At 46.9% G+C, this 21,962-nt stretch overlaps 1 protein-coding gene across 1 annotated transcript in view; it reads right to left on the reverse strand.

Annotated features, from left to right (window-relative positions):
* Positions 1–6,955: 6,955 nt before the first annotated feature.
* The window catches only part of LOC140197877 (retinal guanylyl cyclase 2-like), a 75,837-nt gene continuing 60,830 nt past the window's right edge, over positions 6,956–21,962 (reverse strand). The window contains 4 exon segments of the mRNA XM_072258427.1: positions 6,956–7,185; positions 13,398–13,479; positions 16,404–16,489; positions 18,209–18,303. Of these exon segments, the coding sequence (XP_072114528.1) occupies positions 13,398–13,479; positions 16,404–16,489; positions 18,209–18,303 (263 nt within the window). The 3' untranslated portion in view covers positions 6,956–7,185.

A 21,962-nucleotide genomic window follows, 5' to 3' on the forward strand; every position in this document is an offset into this window, starting at 1 on the left:
TTGGGAGTATGCCGAACTGGAAGCACCGCAGCTTGAGTTTTCCTGGCAGCAAGGTCTTGTTGATGTGAGCTATGTATATAAAGTTATTGAGGGTTAAACAGTGCAGCGTGTATGTTTCATTCCTCAACTGCCTTCTTCAGGAAATACAAAAAATAACTGGAATTTTAAGCGCATTGGCACACTAGTGTTCTCAGAAAAACATTAAAAATTTTTTCTCTGAAGTTCTGTATAACTCTTTGAGTTATATGTTTGTTTTGAACAGTGAAAAAAAGGCTGTTTTCACCCACGTGGCTTGTGTGATTGAAGCGTTAAAGTTGCATGGAGACAGTGCCAGATGCATAGTATTGCTGATTACAGAAGATGATAGTTTATTGGAGTATTTTTATATTTTGTGTTATATTTTTGATCATTTAGAATTGAAGTGATATGTTAGTATGGAATAACAGAAATGATAGTTAAACCAAAAAGGGCCTGAATGTTAAATGAGTAATAGTATAAATGGGGAAAGAATTAAACTTGATTTATTGCAACCACAAACAAGAGAAAACCTGCAGATGCTGGAAATACGAGCAACACACACAAAATGCTTAAGGTACTCAGCAGGCCAGGCAGCATCTATACAAAAGAGTACAACTGATGTTTCAGGGCGAAAGCCTTCGGCAATTTTCCCTTTTACAGCTGCGTGGCAATGAAGGCTACGTGCGCGGCAACATTTCTGTAACTATGTGGCCGCACAACTGCACAACTTAGAGGGAATACTGATCCCTTCTTACATTAGATTATGAGGACACTCAGTCCTCGTTTATTGTCATTTAGAAATGCATGCATTAAGAAATGATACAATGTTCCTCCAGTATGATATCACAGAAAGACAGGACAGACCAAGACTAAAACTGACAAAAAACACATAATTATAACATATAGTTACAACAGTGCAAAGCAATACCGTAACTTGATAAAGAGCAGACCATGGGCACGGAAAAAAAAGTCTTAAAGTCCCGATAGCCCATCATCTGATGCAGGCGGTAGAAGGGAGAAACACTGCCTGCCATGAACCTCCGGCGCCGCAAACTTGCCGATGCAGCACCCTGGAAGCACCCGACCAGAGCTGACTTTGAGTCCGTCCGAAAACTTCGAGTCTCCGACCAGCCCTCTGACACCGAGCACTGAGCACCATCTCTGCCAAGCGCTTCGACCCTGTCCCGGCCGCCGAGCAACAAGCAAAGCCGAGGACTCAGGGCCTTCCGTCTGGAGATTCTGGATCACACAGTAGCAGTGGCAGCAAAACAGGCATTTCAGAAGTTTCACCAGATGCTCCTTCGTGCTCTCACGTCCGTCTCCATCAAATCAGGATTGTGCCCGGCACCCTACTTGACAGATAACAGATATTCATCACTGGAGTGACTGCTGTGTGCTGCGTCACGCCGCCATCTTCTCCTCTCTTACCCCTTCTCTTCTCCTCACCTGCACATCATCTCCCTCTGGCTCCTCTCCTGCTTCCCTCTCTCCCATGATCCCATGTCCTCTCCTGTCAAGATTCCTTTACCTCTTCCACCTTTCAAGTTCTAGCTTACTTCAACCTCCCCCTACTCCACCCAGTCGCCTGCCAGATTATATTCCTCCTCCTCCTCCTCCTCCTCCCCCTAACTTCTTGTCCTGGCAGCTTCCTCCTTCCTTTCCAGTCCCGAAGAAGGGTTTTGGCCTGAAACATCGACTGTTTATTCATTTCCATAGATGAAGCATTTTGTATATGTTTCCCTTTGGATTCCAGCATCTGCAGCCTCGTTTATCCCTCTCCTTGACCCTGTGAAGGACTACAAACCACGAAAAACTGTTGGGAGGGAATGAATAATTTCACAGAATTTTCTTTATTCATAGAGCCTTATTAACTTTATAAAATTCAACAACAATACAGAGAATTCAGCCACAGAGGTCTTCCCTGCACAGTATTTCAGCCTCTTTGAAGTCCACATTTACAAATTTCACAGGAATATGTATCCCCCCTCCTCCACTATATATACTGTTTATGTACAAAGTTTATAGGGCAGTTTGTCTCCTGTGCAACAGGAACAATCCAACACAAACCCTAAATCCATGCCCACCCCTCCTGTGCCAAGACTGGGTGTGCGAGAATGTAGGCTGGTCAGATCGATAGTCGTTGGAGACTAGAATATGTTTCTGTGGATTGGGAGAGGAGCTAAATCCCACAACTGGTAGGTCGGGGTGCGGGGGTGGGGGCAGTAAAGACAGGACTGAGGGGTAGGCGGGGGGGGGGGGTGGTGGTGTGTCCAGCAGAGTGGTGATGATCGAGAGAAGGGCTTGCCCCAACCTCTGGCCGTTGTCTCTTCCCTTCTGCTGTCACAGTCACGATGTCAAGGGATGCTTGTAGAAGAAGAGATAGCATTAGGATAGAACATAACAGCACAATACAGGCCATTCAGCTCATGATAATTCTGCCAACCTTTTAACCTACAGTACTCCAAGATCGATCCAACCCTTCCCTCCTACGTAGCCCTCCATTTTTCTATCCTCTATCTGCCAGTCTAAGAGTATCTTAAATGTCCTTAATGTACCTACCTCTACCACCACACCTAGCAGTGCGTTCCACGGACTTGCCACTCTCTGTGTAATGAACCGATCTCTGACAACCCCCCCATTTTCCTCCAATCACCTTAACATTACGCCCCCTCTTATTAGCCATTTCTGTCCTGGGAGAAAGTCCAGGTCCAGTTGGTCTATGCCTCTTATCACCTGTACATCTCTATCAAGTAACCTCTCATTCTTCTTCACTCCAATGATAAAAACCCTAGTTCGCTCAACCTATCCTCATCAGACATGCCCTCTAACTCAGGCAGCATCCTGGTAAATCTCCTCTGCACCCTCTCTAAAGCTTCTATACCTCTCCTATGAGGTGACCAGAACTGAAGACAATATTCCAGGACACAAACACAAGAAATTCTGCATAGTCATAGAAAGGAACAGCCCTTCAGCCCATCTAGTCCATCCCAAAGCTATTTAAACTGCCTAGTCCCATTGACCTGCACCTGGACCATAACCCTCCATATCCTTACTATCCATGTACCTATCCAAACTTCTCTTAAACATTAAAATCTAGTTTGCATGCAGTTCATTCCTCTTATGACCTTCTGAGGGAAGAGGTTTCCCCTCATGTTCCCCTTAAACTTCTCACCTTTCACCCTTAGCCCATGACCTCTAATTGTAGTCCCACCCAACCTCAAACAAAAAAGCCTGCTTGCATTTACCCCATTTGTACCCCTCATAATTTTATATAGCTCCATCAAATCTCCCCTCAGTCATTTATGGTCCAAGGAATAAAATTCTAACCTATTCAATTTTTTCAAATAACTCAGGTCCTCCAGTCCCGGCAAAATCCTTGTAAATTTTCTCAGTATTCTTTCAATCTTATTTACATGTTTCCTATAGGTAGGTGACCAAAACTGCACAGAACTTCAAATGTTTTATACAACTTTTTAAAAACTTTTTATTACAAACAAAAAAACACAAAAAACTACAGCACATCCACAAAAACCACAACCATAACAAAATCAAATTAAATATTGAGCAGCAAAAGGGAGAAAAATATAAAGGCAAAAGTAAATATCTACAGCAGAGATGCACCGCACCAAAAAACCTCAGTCCTCACCCCCTGAGAAAGTCCAGTACAGGCCCCTTATCCTTTTAAAGATGTCCCCTCTGTCCTCATTACATAGTGTCAGTCTCTCCAAATGTAAAGTATTTGCCAGTTCTCTCAGCCACAGAGTCCATTTTCCACATTTGCAGGATTAACTTCTTAGCAATCACCATTCCAAACAATACCTATTGGCTGAAGATAGGGAGCTTGTTGCTCCAAGGATGGCTATGAGTGGGTCTGGTTCCCACTGCTTCCCAAAAGCCTCAGAGAAACAGTGAAAAATACTTTTCCAGTATGCATAAAGCTTACAACATGACCAGAATGAATGTGACAAGTTACTGTTCACAGATTTACATCGACTACAAACTGGTAAAACATCAGGGTAGAAGCTGTGCAACTTTTCTTTGGAATAATGGAGTCTAGTGTTTTAAACTGTGTAAGTCTGTGTCTGACGTTGACCGAACGATCATGTATACTCTTTAAACACTCATCCCAGACCTCCCCTGTCTGTTCTAGACCCAATTCATCCACCCATGCCTGTTGAAGACCTGCAGTATTCACCCGAGCTCCATTATGTAGGATCTGATAAAAATAAGGACAACCGCACTACCAGTAACAGGATCAAATTTATTTATTGCCTCCAAGGACTCATGTTTGTCTAAAACCTCGAAGTTAGGTATATACTTCCTAACATAATCTCGGATTTGTAAATATCTAAAAAAAATTAAATGCAGGGATATTGTAAACCGCTTGCAACTGCGCAAAAGAGGCAAAGTTTCCATTAATATATAGGTCACCAGATGCCTCTCTGTTTCCAGGTAGAAAAAACAGTATCATTCAGGCCAGGCAAAAAGGAATGATTGTCACAAATTGGAGTGTCAATAAAAGTTTTTGGGGCCTTAATGTGTAGTTGAATCTGCTTCCAAATTCTTATAGTGCTGCCAACCACGAAGCTCTTACTAAAATGTGACTTATTAACTGCAGTGGGGCTATTAAGGAGAGCTGGTAAGGAAGTCTTCTTACAAAGCACTCGCTCTATGAGTAACCATGCTGGGCACGAGTCTGAGGTAGAGGGTGGGCCTTTTTTCCACCATGAAAGAATGGATAGGTGGGCAGCCCAGTAATACATTTTAATGTTCGGTAGGGCAAAACCAACTGCTTCCTTGGGCTTTGACAAATGTTTTTTAGTAATTCTAATGGCTTTATAATTCTAAATGAAGGGTATAGTAATTGAATCCAATTGCTTAAGATATGACAGAGGAATAAAACATGGAATTGACTGGAAAAAATGAAGAAATCATGGCAGTACAATCATCTTCACAGCCTCAAGGATGTGTGCTGAGTCCTCTTCTGTACTCCCTTTTCACCTATGACTGCGTTCCTGTACATGGTTCTAACTCCATAATCAAGTTTGCAGATGACACCACGGTGGTTGGCCTGATCAGAGGGGATGACGAGACGGCCTACAGGGACGAGATTCAGCATCTGGCTGCGTGGTGTGCCGACAACAACCTGGCCCTAACACCCAGAAGACCAAGGAGATCATTGTGGACTTCAGGCATGCCAGGAGTCACACTCACGTCCCCATCTACATCAACGGAACTGTAGTGGAGTGTATATCAAGCTTCAAATTCCTTGGTGTCCACATTTCCAAGGATCTCACCTGGACCCTGAACTCCTCCATCCTGATCAAAAAGGCGCAACAGCGCCTTTATTTCCTGCGGAGCATGAAGAAAGCTCACCTCTGTCCCAGGATACCGACGGACTTTTACCGCTGTACCATTGAGAACATACCCACCAACTGCATCTCAGTATGGTATGGCAATTGTCCCGTATCGGACCGCAAAGCACTCCAGCGTGTGGTGAAAACTGCCCAGCAGATTATCAGCACCCAATTGCCCACCATTGAGAATATCTAGCATTAATGCTGCCTGGGCAGGGCGAAAAGCATTATCAGGGATGCATCTCACCCTAACTATGGACTTTTTACTCTCCTCCCATCCAGTAGGCGCTACAGGAGCCTCCGCTCCCACACCAGCAGGCACAGGAAGAGCTTCTTCCCTGAGGCTGTGACCCTGCTGAACCTCACGTCACAGTGTTAAGCAGTATTGCACCCATACTGTACTGTCTCAGTACTTTTATATTTGTGTGCTGTAGCACTTACTTTTTATTTGCAATTATTTTGTAAATAACACTATTCTTTGCATTTCTGGTCAGATGCTAAATGCATTTCATTGGCTTTGTATCTGTACTTGGCACAATGACAATAAAGTTGAATCTAATCTAATCTAATCTTGATTGCGTTAACCCTCCCCACCAAAAAAATTAGAAGGGTTTTCCAAAAGTCAATATTGCGTTTAACCTGCTCAACTTTGTTTCGCCAATTCACTTGCAAAAGGTCATCTGGGTTTTTTGTAATAGTCACACCAAGATAGGAAAAATGATGGTAAGTTAGTTTAAAGGGAATAGACTGTAAATACGCTGTGTTAACCACTGCAGTGACTGGCATTAGTTCACTCTTATCCCAATTAATAGAGAAACCTGGGAAACTGCCAAAATTATTAATTAGAGTCAGAGGGCTGGAGATATATAAAAGGACATCGTCAGCGTATAACGAAAGGTGATGTTTATGTCCATGCATAGCAATGGGAGATATCAAAGGGTCCTGTCTGATGCTAACAGCCAGTGGCTCAATGATAACTGCAAACAAAAACGGAGAAAGGGGACAGTCTTGACGAGTCCCACGATGAATTGCAAAAGGGGAGGAAATATTCTGATTAGTGATAATTGAAGCAGGTGGGTGTGAATAAATTATCTCAATCCATTTAATGAAAGATGGTCCAAATCCAAATTTCTTAAGTGCAAACATCATATATGGCCATTCCACTTGGTCAAACGCACATTGCAAAGCCATCTACCACCACCCCCGGCTTCTGCCACAAAGCCAGTGTCTAATCCAGTTTACCACCTTATCTTGCATGCTGAGCGACTGAACCTTCTTGATCAATCTCCCGTGTGGGACTTTGTCAAATACCTTGCTAACGTCCACGTAGACAACATCCACTGCTTTCCCAGTAACTTCCTTGAAAAACTGTAAGATTGGTTGGACATGACCTACCACACATGAAGCCATGATGATTATTATTAATCAATGTCTATCCAAATACTGTACTCATATATCTGGTCCCTTAGAAAATCTTACAACAACTTCCCCTGTCCTGATGTCAGGCTCACCACCCATAATTTCCTGGTTTAGTTTTAGAGCCTCTCTTAAACAGCAGAACATCATTAGCTATCCCCCGATCCTCTGGTACCTCACCTGCCACTAAGAATGATTTAAATATCTCTGCTAGGGCCCCTGCATTTTCTGCACTTGCCTCCCACAGAGTCGAAGGAAACACCTAGGTAGCCCCTGGGGATTTGTCCACCCTAATTTACCTCAAGACAGCAAACACCTCCTCCTCTGTAACCTGTACATGGTCCATGACCTCACTGTTGCTTTGCCTCACTTCTATAGACTCTGTGTCCGTGTCCTGAGTAAATACAGATACAAAAAAATCCATTTAAGATCCCCCCATCTCTTTTGGCTGTACACATGGATTACCATTCTGGTCTTCCAGAGGACCTGCAGAAGCTGGAAATCCAAAGCAACACACACAAAATGCTGGAGGAACTCAGCAGGCCAGGCAGCTTCCATGGAAATGAACAGACAGTCGACGTTTTGGGCCGAGACCCTTCTTCAGGACAACATTCCAAGCGCGATCTAACTATGATCTTATAGAGCTGCAACATTACCTCATGGCTCTTGAGCTCAATCCCTTGACACCTTCTTAACCACCCTATCAACTTGTAGTGCAACTTTTAGAGACCTATGGACATGGACCCCAAGATCACTCTGTTCCTCCATGCTGCTATGATCCAAAGCTGATGTATAGAGTGCACTGTGGATGCAAGTCCACAGCTGCCGGCAAGTGACTGCACAAGGTGACAGGGTGGAAAAGGAGGCATGTGGCAGACTTGTCTTTATTAGTCGAAAAATTGAGTTCAGGAGTTGGGAAGTTATGATGCAAGCATTATACAGTCCTGTGTGTTATCCAGCCTTAGGCACGTATATATAGCTAGGGTACCTAAGACTTTTGCACAGTACTGTATTTGTCAATGTGGAGCAGAGAGAGAGTTTGTAATTCTGGTGGGAGCAAAGGATGTTGCGAATGGCAAGGGTGGAACTATATGGAAATGGTGTGGGACAGGTAACAGAGAAGGAGTGCCAGGGGAGGGTGCAGACACACCCAGCCCTGAGACCACAGGCAAGGTCTTTTGATGCCAAGCAGTGGGTTTATTAATAATTACAGGATGTCTCTCTGGTGCTTCCCTCTCCCATTCCCATTCCGACATGTCAATCCTTGGCCTCCTCTACTATCATGATGAGGCCACACTCGGGTTGTAGGAGCAACACCTTATATTCTGTCTGGGTAGCCTCCAAACCGATGGCACAAACATAAATTACTTGAACTTCTGGTAATGGCTCCCTCATCTCCCCATCCCTCTTCCCTCTCTCAATTTATCTCCTTGCCTGCCTATCGCATCCCCCTTTTCTTTCTTCCACAGCTTTCTGTCCTCTCCTATTAGGTTCCTCTTTCTCCAGCCCCGCATCTTTTTTACCAATCAACTTCCCAGCCCTTTACTTCACACCGCCCCCCCCCCCCCCACCGACCCCGGTTTTATCGATCACCTTGTGTTTCTCCCTTCCCCCCCTCCGCTTTTTAACTCTGACTCCTCATCTTTCTTTCTGCTGAAGGGTCTCAGCCCAAAACATCGACTGTATTCTTTTCCATAGATGCTGCCTGGCCTGCTGAGCTCCATTTTGTGCATCTTCCCTCCCGTCTCCCTTCCCCTTTTCCCAACCACGATTCCCCTCTCCCTGTGGAGGCTCTGAGAAAAGCCTCATCAGGTTGCTGTCTGGATTAGCCGGTATGTGCTGCAAGGAGAGGCTGGACAAATGCGGGTTGTTTTCTCAGGTGCAGCAGAGGCTGGGGGAAGACCTGATAGTTTACAGTTTACAGCATTATGAGAGGCATAGATAGACAGATAGTATCTTTTCTCCCCTAGAGTTGAAATGCCTAATATGAGAGGGCATGCATTTAAGGTGAGCAGGGGAAGTTTTAAGGGAGGCGTGAGGGGCAAGTTCCCTCTTACACAGAGTGGTCGGTGTCTGGAATGCATTGTCGGGGGTGGTAGCGGAGGCAGATACAATAGAGGCTTTTAATGGGCTCTCAGACGGATACATGGATGTGCAGAGAATAAAAAGACATGGACGTTCACGGAACCCTACCGCACAGAAACAGGCCCATCGGTCTAACTCGTCTCGTCATGGCGACTGTGTTTCCCAGCGAGCTAGTCTCTTTTGACCCATAGACGTCTAAACCTCTCCCAGGCATGTACAGGCTTAGGTGGCTTTTAAGTGATGCTGATTGTGTGGCCATTAGTTTGGGTAGGCATTTAATTATCGGTTTAATTAGTTCCATACAACATTGTCGGCCTAAGGACCTGTTTCTGTACTGAACTATGTTCCAAGCTGAAACCTCTGCTTTGCTGGTGGGGAGCCATTCAGTCCATCTTGCTCCTGTACTGGATCCACTCACAGTCTGAGGAGTTGGCCCCGTCAGAACGAGGAGGTCTGAAGAATGAAGCGCAGGACTAGAAGAGACCCAGCAAGGAATTGGCACTGCCACATTTCAAGAGTCCAGATCTGTTTAGAGTTCAGGAACAATCTTAGGAATCTCTCTGTCTGTGAAGTTTAAAATTCCCCATCTCAGAGATCAGAGAATGGGTGAGTCATGGGATTTCTGCATCAACACTGCTCAGTCTGAGAGGGTTTACAGCTTTATGCTGCTGGTCGAACCATAAAGTTCAAAGTAAAATTTAATATCAGAGTGCATATACGTCACCATATACAACCCTGAGATTCATTTTGGTGCAGGCGTGACCTGTACAAAAAGGACGGGTTATACTTGAATCCTAGGGGGACCAATATCCTGGCAGGGAGATTAGTGAGGGCTACTGAGGTGACTTTAAACTAGAATGGTTGGGGGGTGGGAATCAAATTAAAGAGGCTAGGCGAGAGGAGGTTAGTTCACAACAGGGGGATGGGAACCAGTGCAGAGAGACAGAGGGGTGTAAAGTGAGGGTAGAAGCAAAAAGTACTAAGGAGAAAAGTAAAAGTGGCAGGCCGACAAATCCAGGGCAAGCATCAAAAAGGGCCACTTTTCAACATAATTGTATAAGGGCTAAGAAAGTTGTAAAAGAGCGCCTGAAGGCTTTGTGTGTCAATGCAAGGAGCATTTGTAACAAGGTGGATGAATTGAAAGTGCAGATTGTTATTAATGATTATGATATAGTTGGGATCACAGAGACATGGCTCCAGGGTGACCAAGGATGGGAGCTCAACGTTCAGGGATATTCAATATTCAGGAGGGATAGACATGAAAGAAAAGGAGGTGGGGTGGCGTTGCTGGTTAGAGAGGAGATTAACGCAATAGAAAGGAAGGACATAAGCCGGGAAGATGTGGAATCGATATGGGTAGAGCTGCGTAACACTAAGGGGCAGAAGGCGCTGGTGGGAGTTGTGTACAGGCCACCTAACAGTAGTAGTGAGGTCGGAGATGGTATTAAACAGGAAATTAGAAATGTATGCAATAAAGGAACAGCAGTTATAATGGGTGACTTCAATCTACATGTAGATTGGGTGAACCAAATTGGTAAAGGTGCTGAGGAAGAGGATTTCTTGGAATGTATGCGGGATGGTTTTTTGAACCAACATGTCGAGGAACCAACTAGAGAGCAGGCTATTCTGGACTGGGTTTTGAGCAATGAGGAAGGGTTAATTAGCAATCTTGTCGTGAGAGGCCCCTTGGGTAAGAGTGACCATAATATGGTGGAATTCTTCATTAAGATGGAGAGTGACATAGTTAATTCAGAAACAAAGGTTCTGAACTTAAAGAGGGGTAACTTTGAAGGTATGAGACGTGAATTAGCTAAGATAGACTGGCAAATGACACTTAAAGGATTGACGGTGGATATGCAGTGGCAAGCATTTAAAGATCGCATGGATGAACTACAACAATTGTTCATCCCAGTTTGGCAAAAGAATAAATCAAGGAAGGTAGTGCACCCGTGGCTGACAAGAGAAATTAGGGATAGTATCAATTCCAAAGAAGAAGCATACAAATTAGCCAGAAAAAGTGGCTCACCTGAGGACTGGGAGAAATTCAGAGTTCAGCAAAGAAGGACAAAGGGCTTAATTAGGAAGGGGAAAAAAGATTATGAGAGAAAACTGGCAGGGAACATAAAAACTGACTGTAAAAGCTTTTATAGATATGTAAAAAGGAAAAGACTGGTAAAGACAAATGTAGGTCCCCTACGGACAGAAATAGGTGAATTGATTATGGGGAGCAAGGACATGGCAGACCAATTGAATAATTACTTTGGTTCTGTCTTCACTAAGGAGGACATAAATAATCTTCCAGAAATAGTAGGGGACAGAGGGTCCAGTGAGATGGAGGAACTGAGCAAAATACGTGTTAGTAGGGAAGTGGTGTTGGGTAAATTGAAGGGATTAAAGGCAGATAAATCCCCAGGGCCAGATGGTCTGCATCCCAGAGTGCTTAAGGAAGTAGCCCAAGAAATAGTGGATGCATTAGTGATAATTTTTCAAAACTCATTAGATTCTGGACTAGTTTCTGAGGATTGGAGGGTGGCTAATGTAACCCCACTTTTTAAAAAAGGAGGGAGAGAGAAACCGGGGAATTATAGACCGGTTAGCCTAACGTCGGTGGTGGGGAAACTGCTGGAGTCAGTTATCAAAGGTGTGATAACAGCACATTTGGAAAGCAGTGAAATCATCGGACAAAGTCAGCATGGATTTGTGAAAGGAAAACCATGTCTGACGAATCTCATAGAATTTTTTGAGGATGTAACTAGTAGAGTGGATAGGGGAGAACCAGTGGATGTGGTATATTTGGATTTTCAGAAGGCTTTTGACAAGGTCCCACACAGGAGATTAGTGTGCAAACTTAAAGCACACGGTATTGGGGGTAAGGTATTGATGTGGATAGAGAATTGGTTAGCAGACAGGAAGCAAAGAGTGGGAATAAACAGGACCTTTTCAGAATGGCAGGCAGTGACTAGTGGGGTACCGCAAGGCTCAGTGCTGGGACCCCAGTTGTTTACAATATATATTAATGACTTGGTTGAGGGAATTAAATGCAGCATCTCCAAGTTTGCGGATGACACGAAGCTGGGCGGCAGTGTTAGCTGTGAGGAGGATGCTAAGAGGATGCAGGGTGACTTGGATAGGTTGGGTAAGTGGGCAAATTCATGGCAGATGCAATTTAATGTGGATAAATGTGAAGTTATCCACTTTGGTGGCAAAAATAGGAAAACAGATTATTATCTGAATGGTGGCCGATTAGGAAAAGGGGAGGTGCAACGAGACCTGGGTGTCATTATACACCAGTCATTGAAAGTGGGCATGCAGGTACAGCAGACGGTGAAAAAGGCGAATGGTATGCTGGCATTTATAGCGAGAGGATTCGAGTACAGGAGCAGGGAGGTACTACTGCAGTTGTACAAGGCCTTGGTGAGACCACACCTGGAGTATTGTGTGCAGTTTTGGTCCCCTAATCTGAGGAAAGACATCCTTGCCATAGAGGGAGTACAAAGAAGGTTCACCAGATTGATTCCTGGGATGGCAGGACTTTCATATGAAGAAAGACTGGATGAACTGGGCTTGTACTCATTGGAATTTAGAAGATTGAGGGGGGATCTGATTGAAACGTATAAAATCCTAAAGGGATTGGACAGGCTAGATGCAGGAAGATTGTTCCCGATGTTGGGGAAGTCCAGAACGAGGGGTCACAGTTTGAGGATAAAGGGGAAGTCTTTTAGGACCGAGATTAGGAAAAACTTCTTCACACAGAGAGTGGTGAATCTGTGGAATTCTCTGCCACAGGAAACAGTTGAGGCCAGTTCATTGGCTATATTTAAGAGGGAGTTAGATATGGCCCTTGTGGCTACGGGGATCAGGGGGTATGGGGGGAAGGCTGGTGCAGGGTTCTGAGTTGGATGATCAGCCGTGATCATAATAAATGGCGGTGCAGGCTCAAAGGGCCGAATGGCCTACTCCTGCACCTATTTTCTATGTTTCTATGTTTCCTGCGGGCATACTCAGCAAATCTATAGAATAGTAACCGTAACAGGATCATGAAAGATCAGCCAGAGCACAGAAGACATCAATCTGTGCAAATGCAAATATAAATAAATAGCAATAAATAATAAGAACATGTAATAGTGAGATAACGAGTCTTTAAAGAAAGATTATTGGTTGTGGGAACATCTCAATGGATGAGTGTAGTTATCCCCTTTTGTTCAAGAGCCTGATGGTTGAGGGGTAGTAACTGTTCCTGAACCTGGTGGTGCGAGTCCTGAGGCTCCTTGTATGTGACAGTAGTGACAAAAGAACATGGCCTGGGTGGTGGGGATCTCTGATGATGGATGCTGCTTTCCTACGACAGTGTTTCATGCAGATGTGCTCAGTGGTTGGGAGGGCTTTACCCATGATGTACTGGCCCAAATCCACTACACAAAAATGTGACGGCCAAGAGAGATCATCAAAATTTCAACTTCACCATTGGGTAGAAGCCTTGCTGAGTTACAGTATAATGGTGACTACAACTGTGACACTTGCCTATATCAGATTCCTCGCCTTCATCAGCTTCTGCCTCCTCTCTGGGGGGACCTCATCCAGGTTCAGTCCATGGTTGCTGGCGCTTGGGGAAGAACGATTACACCCGTTACACTCGAACACGGACAGGGGAGCGGAGGGAGGACGGCAGGGTTGGGGGGAGCAGGTTCAGTTTCCCTCTGTACAGCTCTCTCTCTCTGCGGTGTGTTTTCACTATGTGAGGGGCACACCGTACTCTCTCTGTACAGCTCTCCCTCTCTGCGGTGTATGTTCACTATGTGAAGGCGCACCGTACTCTCTCTGTACAGCTCTCCCTCTCTGCGGTGTATGTTCACTATGTGAAGGCGCACCATACTCTCTCTACAGCTCTCCCTCTCTGCGGTGTGTGTTCACTATGTGAAGGCGCACCGTACTCTCTCTACAGCTCTCCCTCTCTGCGGTGTGTGTTCAGTATGTGAGGGCGCTCCGTACTCTCTCTACAGCTCTCCCTCTCTGCGGTGTGTGTTCAGTATGTGAGGGCGCTCCGTACTCTCTCTACAGCTCTCCCTCTCTGCGGTGTGTGTTCAGTATGTGAGGGCGCTCCGTACTCTCTCTACAGCTCTCCCTCTCTGCGGTGTGTGTTCAGTATGTGAGGGCGCTCCGTACTCTCTCTACAGCTCTCCCTCTCTGCGGTGTGTGTTCAGTATGTGAGGGCGCTCCGTACTCTCTCTACAGCTCTCCCTCTCTGCGGTGTGTGTTCAGTATGTGAGGGCGCTCCGTACTCTCTCTACAGCTCTCCCTCTCTGCGGTGTGTGTTCGGTATGTGAGGGCGCTCCGTACTCTCTCTACAGCTCTCCCTCTCTGCGGTGTGTGTTCACTATGTGAAGGCGCACCGTACTCTCTCTACAGCTCTCCCTCTCTGCGGTGTGTGTTCAGTATGTGAGGGCGCTCCGTACTCTCTCTACAGCTCTCCCTCACTGCGGTGTGTGTTCAGTATGTGAGGGCGCTCCGTACTCTCTCTACAGCTCTCCCTCTCTGCAGTGTGTGTTCAGTATGTGAGGGCGCTCCGTACTCTCTCTACAGCTCTCCCTCTCTGCGGTGTGTGTTCAGTATGTGAGGGCGCTCCGTACTCTCTCTACAGCTCTCCCTCTCTGCGGTGTATGTTCACTATGTGAAGGCGCACCATACTCTCTCTACAGCTCTCCCTCTCTGCGGTGTGTGTTCACTATGTGAAGGCGCACCGTACTCTCTCTACAGCTCTCCCTCTCTGCGGTGTGTGTTCACTATGTGAAGGCGCACCGTACTCTCTCTACAGCTCTCCCTCTCTGCGGTGTGTGTTCAGTATGTGAGGGCGCTCCGTACTCTCTCTACAGCTCTCCCTCACTGCGGTGTGTGTTCAGTATGTGAGGGCGCTCCGTACTCTCTCTACAGCTCTCCCTCTCTGCAGTGTGTGTTCAGTATGTGAGGGCGCTCCGTACTCTCTCTACAGCTCTCCCTCTCTGCGGTGTGTGTTCGGTATGTGAGGGCGCTCCGTACTCTCTCTACAGCTCTCCCTCTCTGCGGTGTGTGTTCAGTATGTGAGGGCGCTCCGTACTCTCTCTACAGCTCTCCCTCTCTGCGGTGTGTGTTCGGTATGTGAGGGCGCTCCGTACTCTCTCTACAGCTCTCCCTCTCTGCGGTGTGTGTTCACTATGTGAAGGCGCACCGTACTCTCTCTACAGCTCTCCCTCTCTGCGGTGTGTGTTCAGTATGTGAGGGCGCTCCGTACTCTCTCTACAGCTCTCCCTCACTGCGGTGTGTGTTCAGTATGTGAGGGCGCTCCGTACTCTCTCTACAGCTCTCCCTCTCTGCAGTGTGTGTTCAGTATGTGAGGGCGCTCCGTACTCTCTCTACAGCTCTCCCTCTCTGCGGTGTGTGTTCAGTATGTGAGGGCGCTCCGTACTCTCTCTACAGCTCTCCCTCTCTGCGGTGTGTGTTCAGTATGTGAGGGCGCTCCGTACTCTCTCTACAGTTCTCCCTCTCTGCGGTGTGTGTTCAGTATGTGAGGGCGCTCCGTACTCTCTCTACAGCTCTCCCTCTCTGCGGTGTGTGTTCAGTATGTGAGGGCGCTCCGTACTCTCTCTACAGCTCTCCCTCTCTGCGGTGTGTGTTCAGTATGTGAGGGCGCTCCGTACTCTCTCTACAGTTCTCCCTCTCTGCGGTGTGTGTTCAGTATGTGAGGGCGCTCCGTACTCTCTCTACAGCTCTCCCTCTCTGCGGTGTGTGTTCAGTATGCGCGGGGCACACCATATTGGAGCCCAGGAGGGATTCTCATGCTGTTGGGGAGAGGGAAGGTAGTTGTGCTCATGTCTTGCAGCACAACAGGAGCCACACTGAGCAACGCCAGCCGTGCAGTGAACCTTGCGGACGGGGCAATGGAGAGGGAGAATTGAGTCTCATGGTGAGGGGCATCAAGGAGGGAGCTCCTCACTCTAGGAGGGGCAGCGAGGAAGGAGTACGCAGAAGGAGCATTGAGGAAGGAGATCCTCACTGTGGGAGGGGCATCAAGGTTGGAGCGCCGTGGTATTTGGAAAGAACGTGGACACAAAATCTCTCACCCTTCTGGGTGAGCGTGGTGGATCTCACAGCCACCACTGGAAGAACGGGGGAAGGCTGGGAGATCAGAAATATCTATTGTCACCCTGTTTGTGGGATTTTGCTATGTAATATTAGGCAGAATCTATGATCTGGGTAAAATCTATGATTCCTTACGTGTGTGTGTGGGGGTGCACTTTACCCGAAACCAGGACATTGGGAACTGTCCTACCCTCTGCCTCAGGGTCTCCCCACTTCCACTGGTGACCCCGACATTCCTGTGTCTGTATCAGCCCAACACATGTGAAAACAGCCGAGAGCAAGCCCTGGTATCTGCTGCAGAACTGCGGCACGAGGAGGCGGCCATTCGGCCCATCTCACCCGGGATGGCTTATCGCCAGGCAATTCCCACTGCTTCCCCTAATACCCGCACCCTGAAGCTGTTTGGTTCCGTACCCAGGCAGGAGGTCGGGAGGTGTCGGGAGTGGCTTGTTGAATCCCTCACGTCCTACCAGCCAGAAGGTGTCTTCGATTCCTTTCCCCTTGAAAGAGAAACACAGTTAGTCCACTTTCAGGTTCAAGCTCAAAGTCATACTGGGTATAAATAGCGGCAGCAGAACACTCCTGCTCTTGCTCTGCACAAACGCTGTTCAACCTGTTTAATTTCCCGTTCCTCCAGATTCTCGCATCTGCCGACCGCTCCACCGCACCTCTCCCAAACTAGGTTTTGTGATCTGCCCTTATCCACTTTCTTCCCATCCACCTCCCTCAGACACATCAGCTATAATGTACAGAGTTCTCGTTACCCTCTTTCTGATAGCTCCATCTACATCCATCACGGAGTCACAGAGTCACAGAGTCACCCAGTGCAGAAAGAGTCCCCTCCGATCAACTGGTCTGTGCCAACATCAAATCATGGAATTCTCTCTCTCTCACTCTGATTGTCTGTCTCTTTCTCTCTCTCTCTCTCGCTTTGTCTGTCGGTCTGGTTGTCTCTGTCTCTCTCTCTCTCTCTCGCTTTGACTATCTGTCCGTCTCTCTCTCTCTCCCTCTCGCTTTGACTATCTGTCCGTCTCTCTCTCTCTCCCTCTCGCTTTGACTATCTGTCCGTCTCTCTCTCTCCTTCTGGCTTTGACTGTCTGTCTCTCTCACTTTGACTGTCTATCTGTCTGTCTCTGTCTCTCTCTCTCTCTCTCTCGCTTTGTCTGTCGGTCTCTTTTTCTCTGTCTCTCTCTCTCTCTCTCGCTTTGACTATCTGTCTGTCTCACTTTGACTGTCTATCTGTCTGTCTCTGTCTCTCTCTCTCTCTCTCTCTCTTTTGTCTGTCTCCCTATCTTTGTCTGTCTCTCTTTTGACATAACACACACAGATATTGAGTTCTGACTGTTGCCTGGAAGTATCTGCAGATCATTTAATTTTATTGATATATTCCGTCACATCCAGGGCATCGAGGCCGTGAGGATTAGCTTTCCACAGTCGCAGAACAGTATAGCACAAACACAACAAAATACACAGCACAACACAAGTGCAAGCTGTCTGAGGCAGTGTTAGGGTTTTTCAGGTCGGTTCAGGAACCTGATGGCAGTGTTGAAGAACTCTGAGATGTGGGTCTTCAGGTTCCTGTATCTTCTGCTACTCAGCTGGCAGTACCAAGGTGAGAGCTTGGCCCGGACAGTGGGAGTCACGCTCACTGCTTGTGTTAGCTGTGACTCCTCTTTGGAAAAGACTCCAAAGCCACTTGGTGTAAGCCAGCCCCTGCTTAGAGCACCTGCCTGGGGGTTGGTATAGGCTTGTTTGGGTCTGATTTTGGTGCCCAGATCATGGGCAGGTACATGGAGAGGAAAGGATTGAAGGGATACGGGCCAAAATGTGGGCAAATGTGACTAGCTCAGGAAGGCATGGATGAGTCGGGCCGAAAGGCTTATATAGCTCTAAATACCAGCTACTTGGCCCCTCTACCCATTCAATAGCTTTTACCTCAGGACCACTTGCCACCAGTTCTTTGACTCCCCAAAAAAGTCAAACAATCCTGCAGGAAAATTGAACTGTTTATTGCTTAGACTCCCAACACACACAGTTATTTCAGTTTCCTTCACTTAGACCATGTTATTGGCAAAGGGAGTTTGCCTAGTAGGGAATTGCTGGTGGTGGTGTTTCCCCTGCCTCTGCCATCGTCCTTCCCAGTGGGAGAGGGAGTGTCTGTCAGAGTAAGTGTGAGTGATCCCCACACTGATACTGTGGGATTGTGTCAGAATACGTACCTTTAACTCTGTTTTCCCCCTCAGATCTATTTTGTAGCCGAGGTTCAAACTTCTCAGAATTCTGACCGTACTCTGACTTAAGTGGATTCTGTAGGCTGCAAATGGAATGAACTTCATAAAGTAGACATGATCACGGAATAACAGATGCCTGAGAGTATGTACAGGGTGGAATCTAATCCAGGTGTTTGGGATGTTTGGCCCCTGGCCATGCGTTACAGGCTAAAATCTAATCTAGAGGTTCAGGGTGTTTACGTGTATAGAATAACAGATCCCCAGGAGTGAGTTACCTGCTGATATCTAATCCAGGGATTTGGGAGGTTTATATAAAGAATAACAGATCCCTGGGAGTGAGAAACAGGATGGGATCCAGTCCAAGGGTTCAGAGTGTTCATATATAGGATAACAGATTCCTGGGAGTGAGTTACAGGCTGGGATCCAATCTAAGGGTTCAGGGTGTTTATATATAGGATAACAGATTCCTGGGAGTGAGTTACAGGCTGGGATCAGAATGGTTTGTTTTTTCGAGCAGGAGCTCCAAGACATAGGTTCCTCTTGTGACCCAACTGTCCCAGAGAGGGTTGTACACTGCGCCTCCCACAGTCACCATCTCAATGAAGTGCAGAGGATTTCTCCCCCTGGAAACTTGTGAACAATACTTATTCCTCCAGAAACGCCCCCAGAGGCTGATGACCCAGGCACTCCCATGATCCGCTGGATCTTGCTGTGCACAGATCTGCGGCTGGATTTCTAGTGTTACAGGTAACGCCCCATCAACCCCCTGCAATACAGCCGTTCAGGAGATCCAGGCCCCTACAACATTCGGAAATCACTACCCAAAAAGTAAACACTTAAACACAAGAATTACAAACACAAGAAATTCTGCAGATGCTTGAAATCTTGTGCAACACACACAAAATGCTGGTGGAACTCAGCGGGACAGGCAGCATCTATGGAAAGGAATATTTTTGTCTGCATTCTCTTCCGGGCCTGGAGCAACCCTTGGGGGCTGGGTGGCGGCTGTACACCAGACTCACTCTTCCGCTCAGTGAGATCAGCTGGTGGCTGCTCTCTCCAGGCCTCTTGCTCTCTCTGTTAGTCTCTTCCACACGCAAACTGCAGTTGCTCTCAAGGTCATGAGACGCAGGTTAGCAGAATTAGGCCATTCAGCCATCAAGTCTGCTCCAGCAATAGATCATGACCAATTTAGTCATAGTCATACTTTATTGATCCCGGGGGAAATTGGTTTTCGTTACAGTTGCACCATAAATAATTAAATAGTAATAGAACTATAAATAGTTAAATAGTAATATGTAAATTATGCCAGTAAATTATGAAATAAGTCCAGGACCAGCCTATTGGCTCAGGGTGTCTGACTCTCCAAGGGAGGAGTTGTAAAGTTTGATGGCCACAGGCAGGAATGACTTCCTATGACGCTCTGTGTTGCATCTCGGTGGAATGAGTCTCTGGCTGAATGTACTCCTGTGCCCACCCAGTACATTATGTAGTTGATGGGAGACATTGTCCAAGATGGCATGCAACTTAGACAGCATCCTCTTTTCAGACACCACCGTCAGAGAGTCCGGTTCCATCCCCACAATATCACTGGCCTTACGAATGAGTTTGTTGATTCTGTTGGTGTCTGCTACCCTCAGTCTGCTGCCCCAGAACACAACAGCAAACATGACAGCACTGGCCACCACAGACTCGTAGAACATCCTCAGCATTGTCCGGCAGATGTTAAAGGACCTCAGTCTCCTCAGGAAATAGAAACGGCTCTGACCCTTCTTGTAGACAGCCTCAGTGTTCCTTGATCAGTCCAGTTTATTGTCAGTTTATATCCCCAGGTATTTGTAATCCTCCACCATGTCCACACTGACTCCCTGGATGGAAACAGGGGTCACCAGTACCTTAGCTCTCCTCAGGTCTACCACCAGCTCCTTAGTCCTTTTCACATTAAGCTGCAGAAAATTCTGCTCACACCATGTGACAAAGTTTCCTACCGTAGCCCTGTACTCAGCCTCATCTCCCTTGCTGATGCATCCAACTATGGCAGAGTCATCCGAAAACTTCTGAAGATGACAAGACTCTGTGCAGTAGTTGAAGTCCGAGGTGTAAATGGTGAAGAGAAAGGGAGACAAGACAGTCCCCTGTGGAGCCCCAGTGCTGCTGATCACTCTGTCGGACACACAGTGTTGCAAGCACACGTACTGTGGTCTGCCAGTCAGTTAATCAAGAATCCATGACACCAGGAAAGCATCCACCTGCATCGCTGTCAGCTTCTCCCCCAGCAGAGCAGGGCGAATGGTGTTGAACGCACTGGAGAAGTCAAAAAACATGACCCTCACAGTGCTCGCTGGCTTGTCCAGGTGGGCGTAGACACGGTTCAGCAGGTAGATGATGGCATCCTCAACTCCTGGTCGGGGCTGGTAGGCAAACTGGAGGGGATCTAAGTGTGGCCTGACCATAGGCCGGAGCAGCTCCAGATCCAATTTACCCCATTCTCCTGCCTTCTCTCTGCAGTTTTTGACGCCTTGACTAATCAAGGACCCATCAACCTTCACTTTAAGTGTACCTAGTGGCCTCCACAGCCGCCCGCGGCAATGAATTCCACAGATTCACTACACTCGGGCTGAAGAAATTCCTCCTCATCTCCCTGTTTTAAAGGGTCATCCTTGTATTCTGAGGCCGTGCCCTCTGGTCCTAGACTCCCCCATTCTCCATGTCCAGTCTATCTAGGCCTTTCAATATTTGATAGATTTTGAGATACCCTCATTAAGCACGGGCTCAGGGCCATCAAACGCTCATATGTTAACCCTTTCATTCCCAGAATCATTTTAGTGAACCTCTGGAGCCTCTCCAAAGCCAGCATATCCTTTCTTAGAGGCTCAAAACTGCTCACAATACTCCCAATGTGGTCTAACCAATGCCCTACAATGTCAGTGTCAACTACAGACCCCTGTCGTGACCAGGGCTTAACCTGCGGCGACTGGTGAAATCATCAATGGGTTATCTAATCTATCACTGAATTTTGAGCAAAATGCCAGAGGGAATCAGCAGGTCAGACAGCATCGACAGAACGGAATAAATAGTCAGCATTTCAGACCAGAGCACTTCATCAGGGCTGGAAAGGAAGGAGCCAGAAGTCAGAATGAAAAGGTGGGGGAGGGGAAGGACACAAACTGGTGATGGATAAGACCATGTGAGGGGGAAGGTAGGTAGGTGGAAGACGGTTTGATAAAGTGAGAAGCTGGGAGGTGATAGGTGGAAGAGGTGAAGGCTGAAGAAGGAATCTGATAGGAGAAGAGAGTTGTCCACGGAGAAGGGGAAGGAGGAGGGGAATCAGAGGGAGGTGATGGGTAGGTGAGAGGGGAGCCAGAATGGGAAAGGAAGAAGAGTGAAGGGGGACGAGGGAGAAAGTACCATAAGTTGAAATTGAAGTTCATGTCATCAGGTTGAGGCTTCCTGGATGGAATATGAGAAGCTTCTCCTCCAACTTGTGTTTGGCCTCATCTTGGCAGTACAGGAAACCATAGATCAACATGTTGGAATGGGAATGGGAAGTAGAAATAAAATGGTTGGCCACTGGAAGATTTTGTAGCAGACAGAACAAAGGTGCTTGGCGAAGTGGTATCCCAATCTATGACAGGTATCACCAATGTAAAAGAGACACCTGCAGAATTTCTTGTGTTTATCACCACTGGTTTGAGATGTTCTTTGTTTCAATAAGCAACATTGGGGGAGTGGGTGGGGGGAG

This window comes from Mobula birostris, chromosome 5, assembly GCF_030028105.1.
Source record: "Mobula birostris isolate sMobBir1 chromosome 5, sMobBir1.hap1, whole genome shotgun sequence".
Classification (NCBI taxonomy): domain Eukaryota; kingdom Metazoa; phylum Chordata; class Chondrichthyes; order Myliobatiformes; family Myliobatidae; genus Mobula; species Mobula birostris.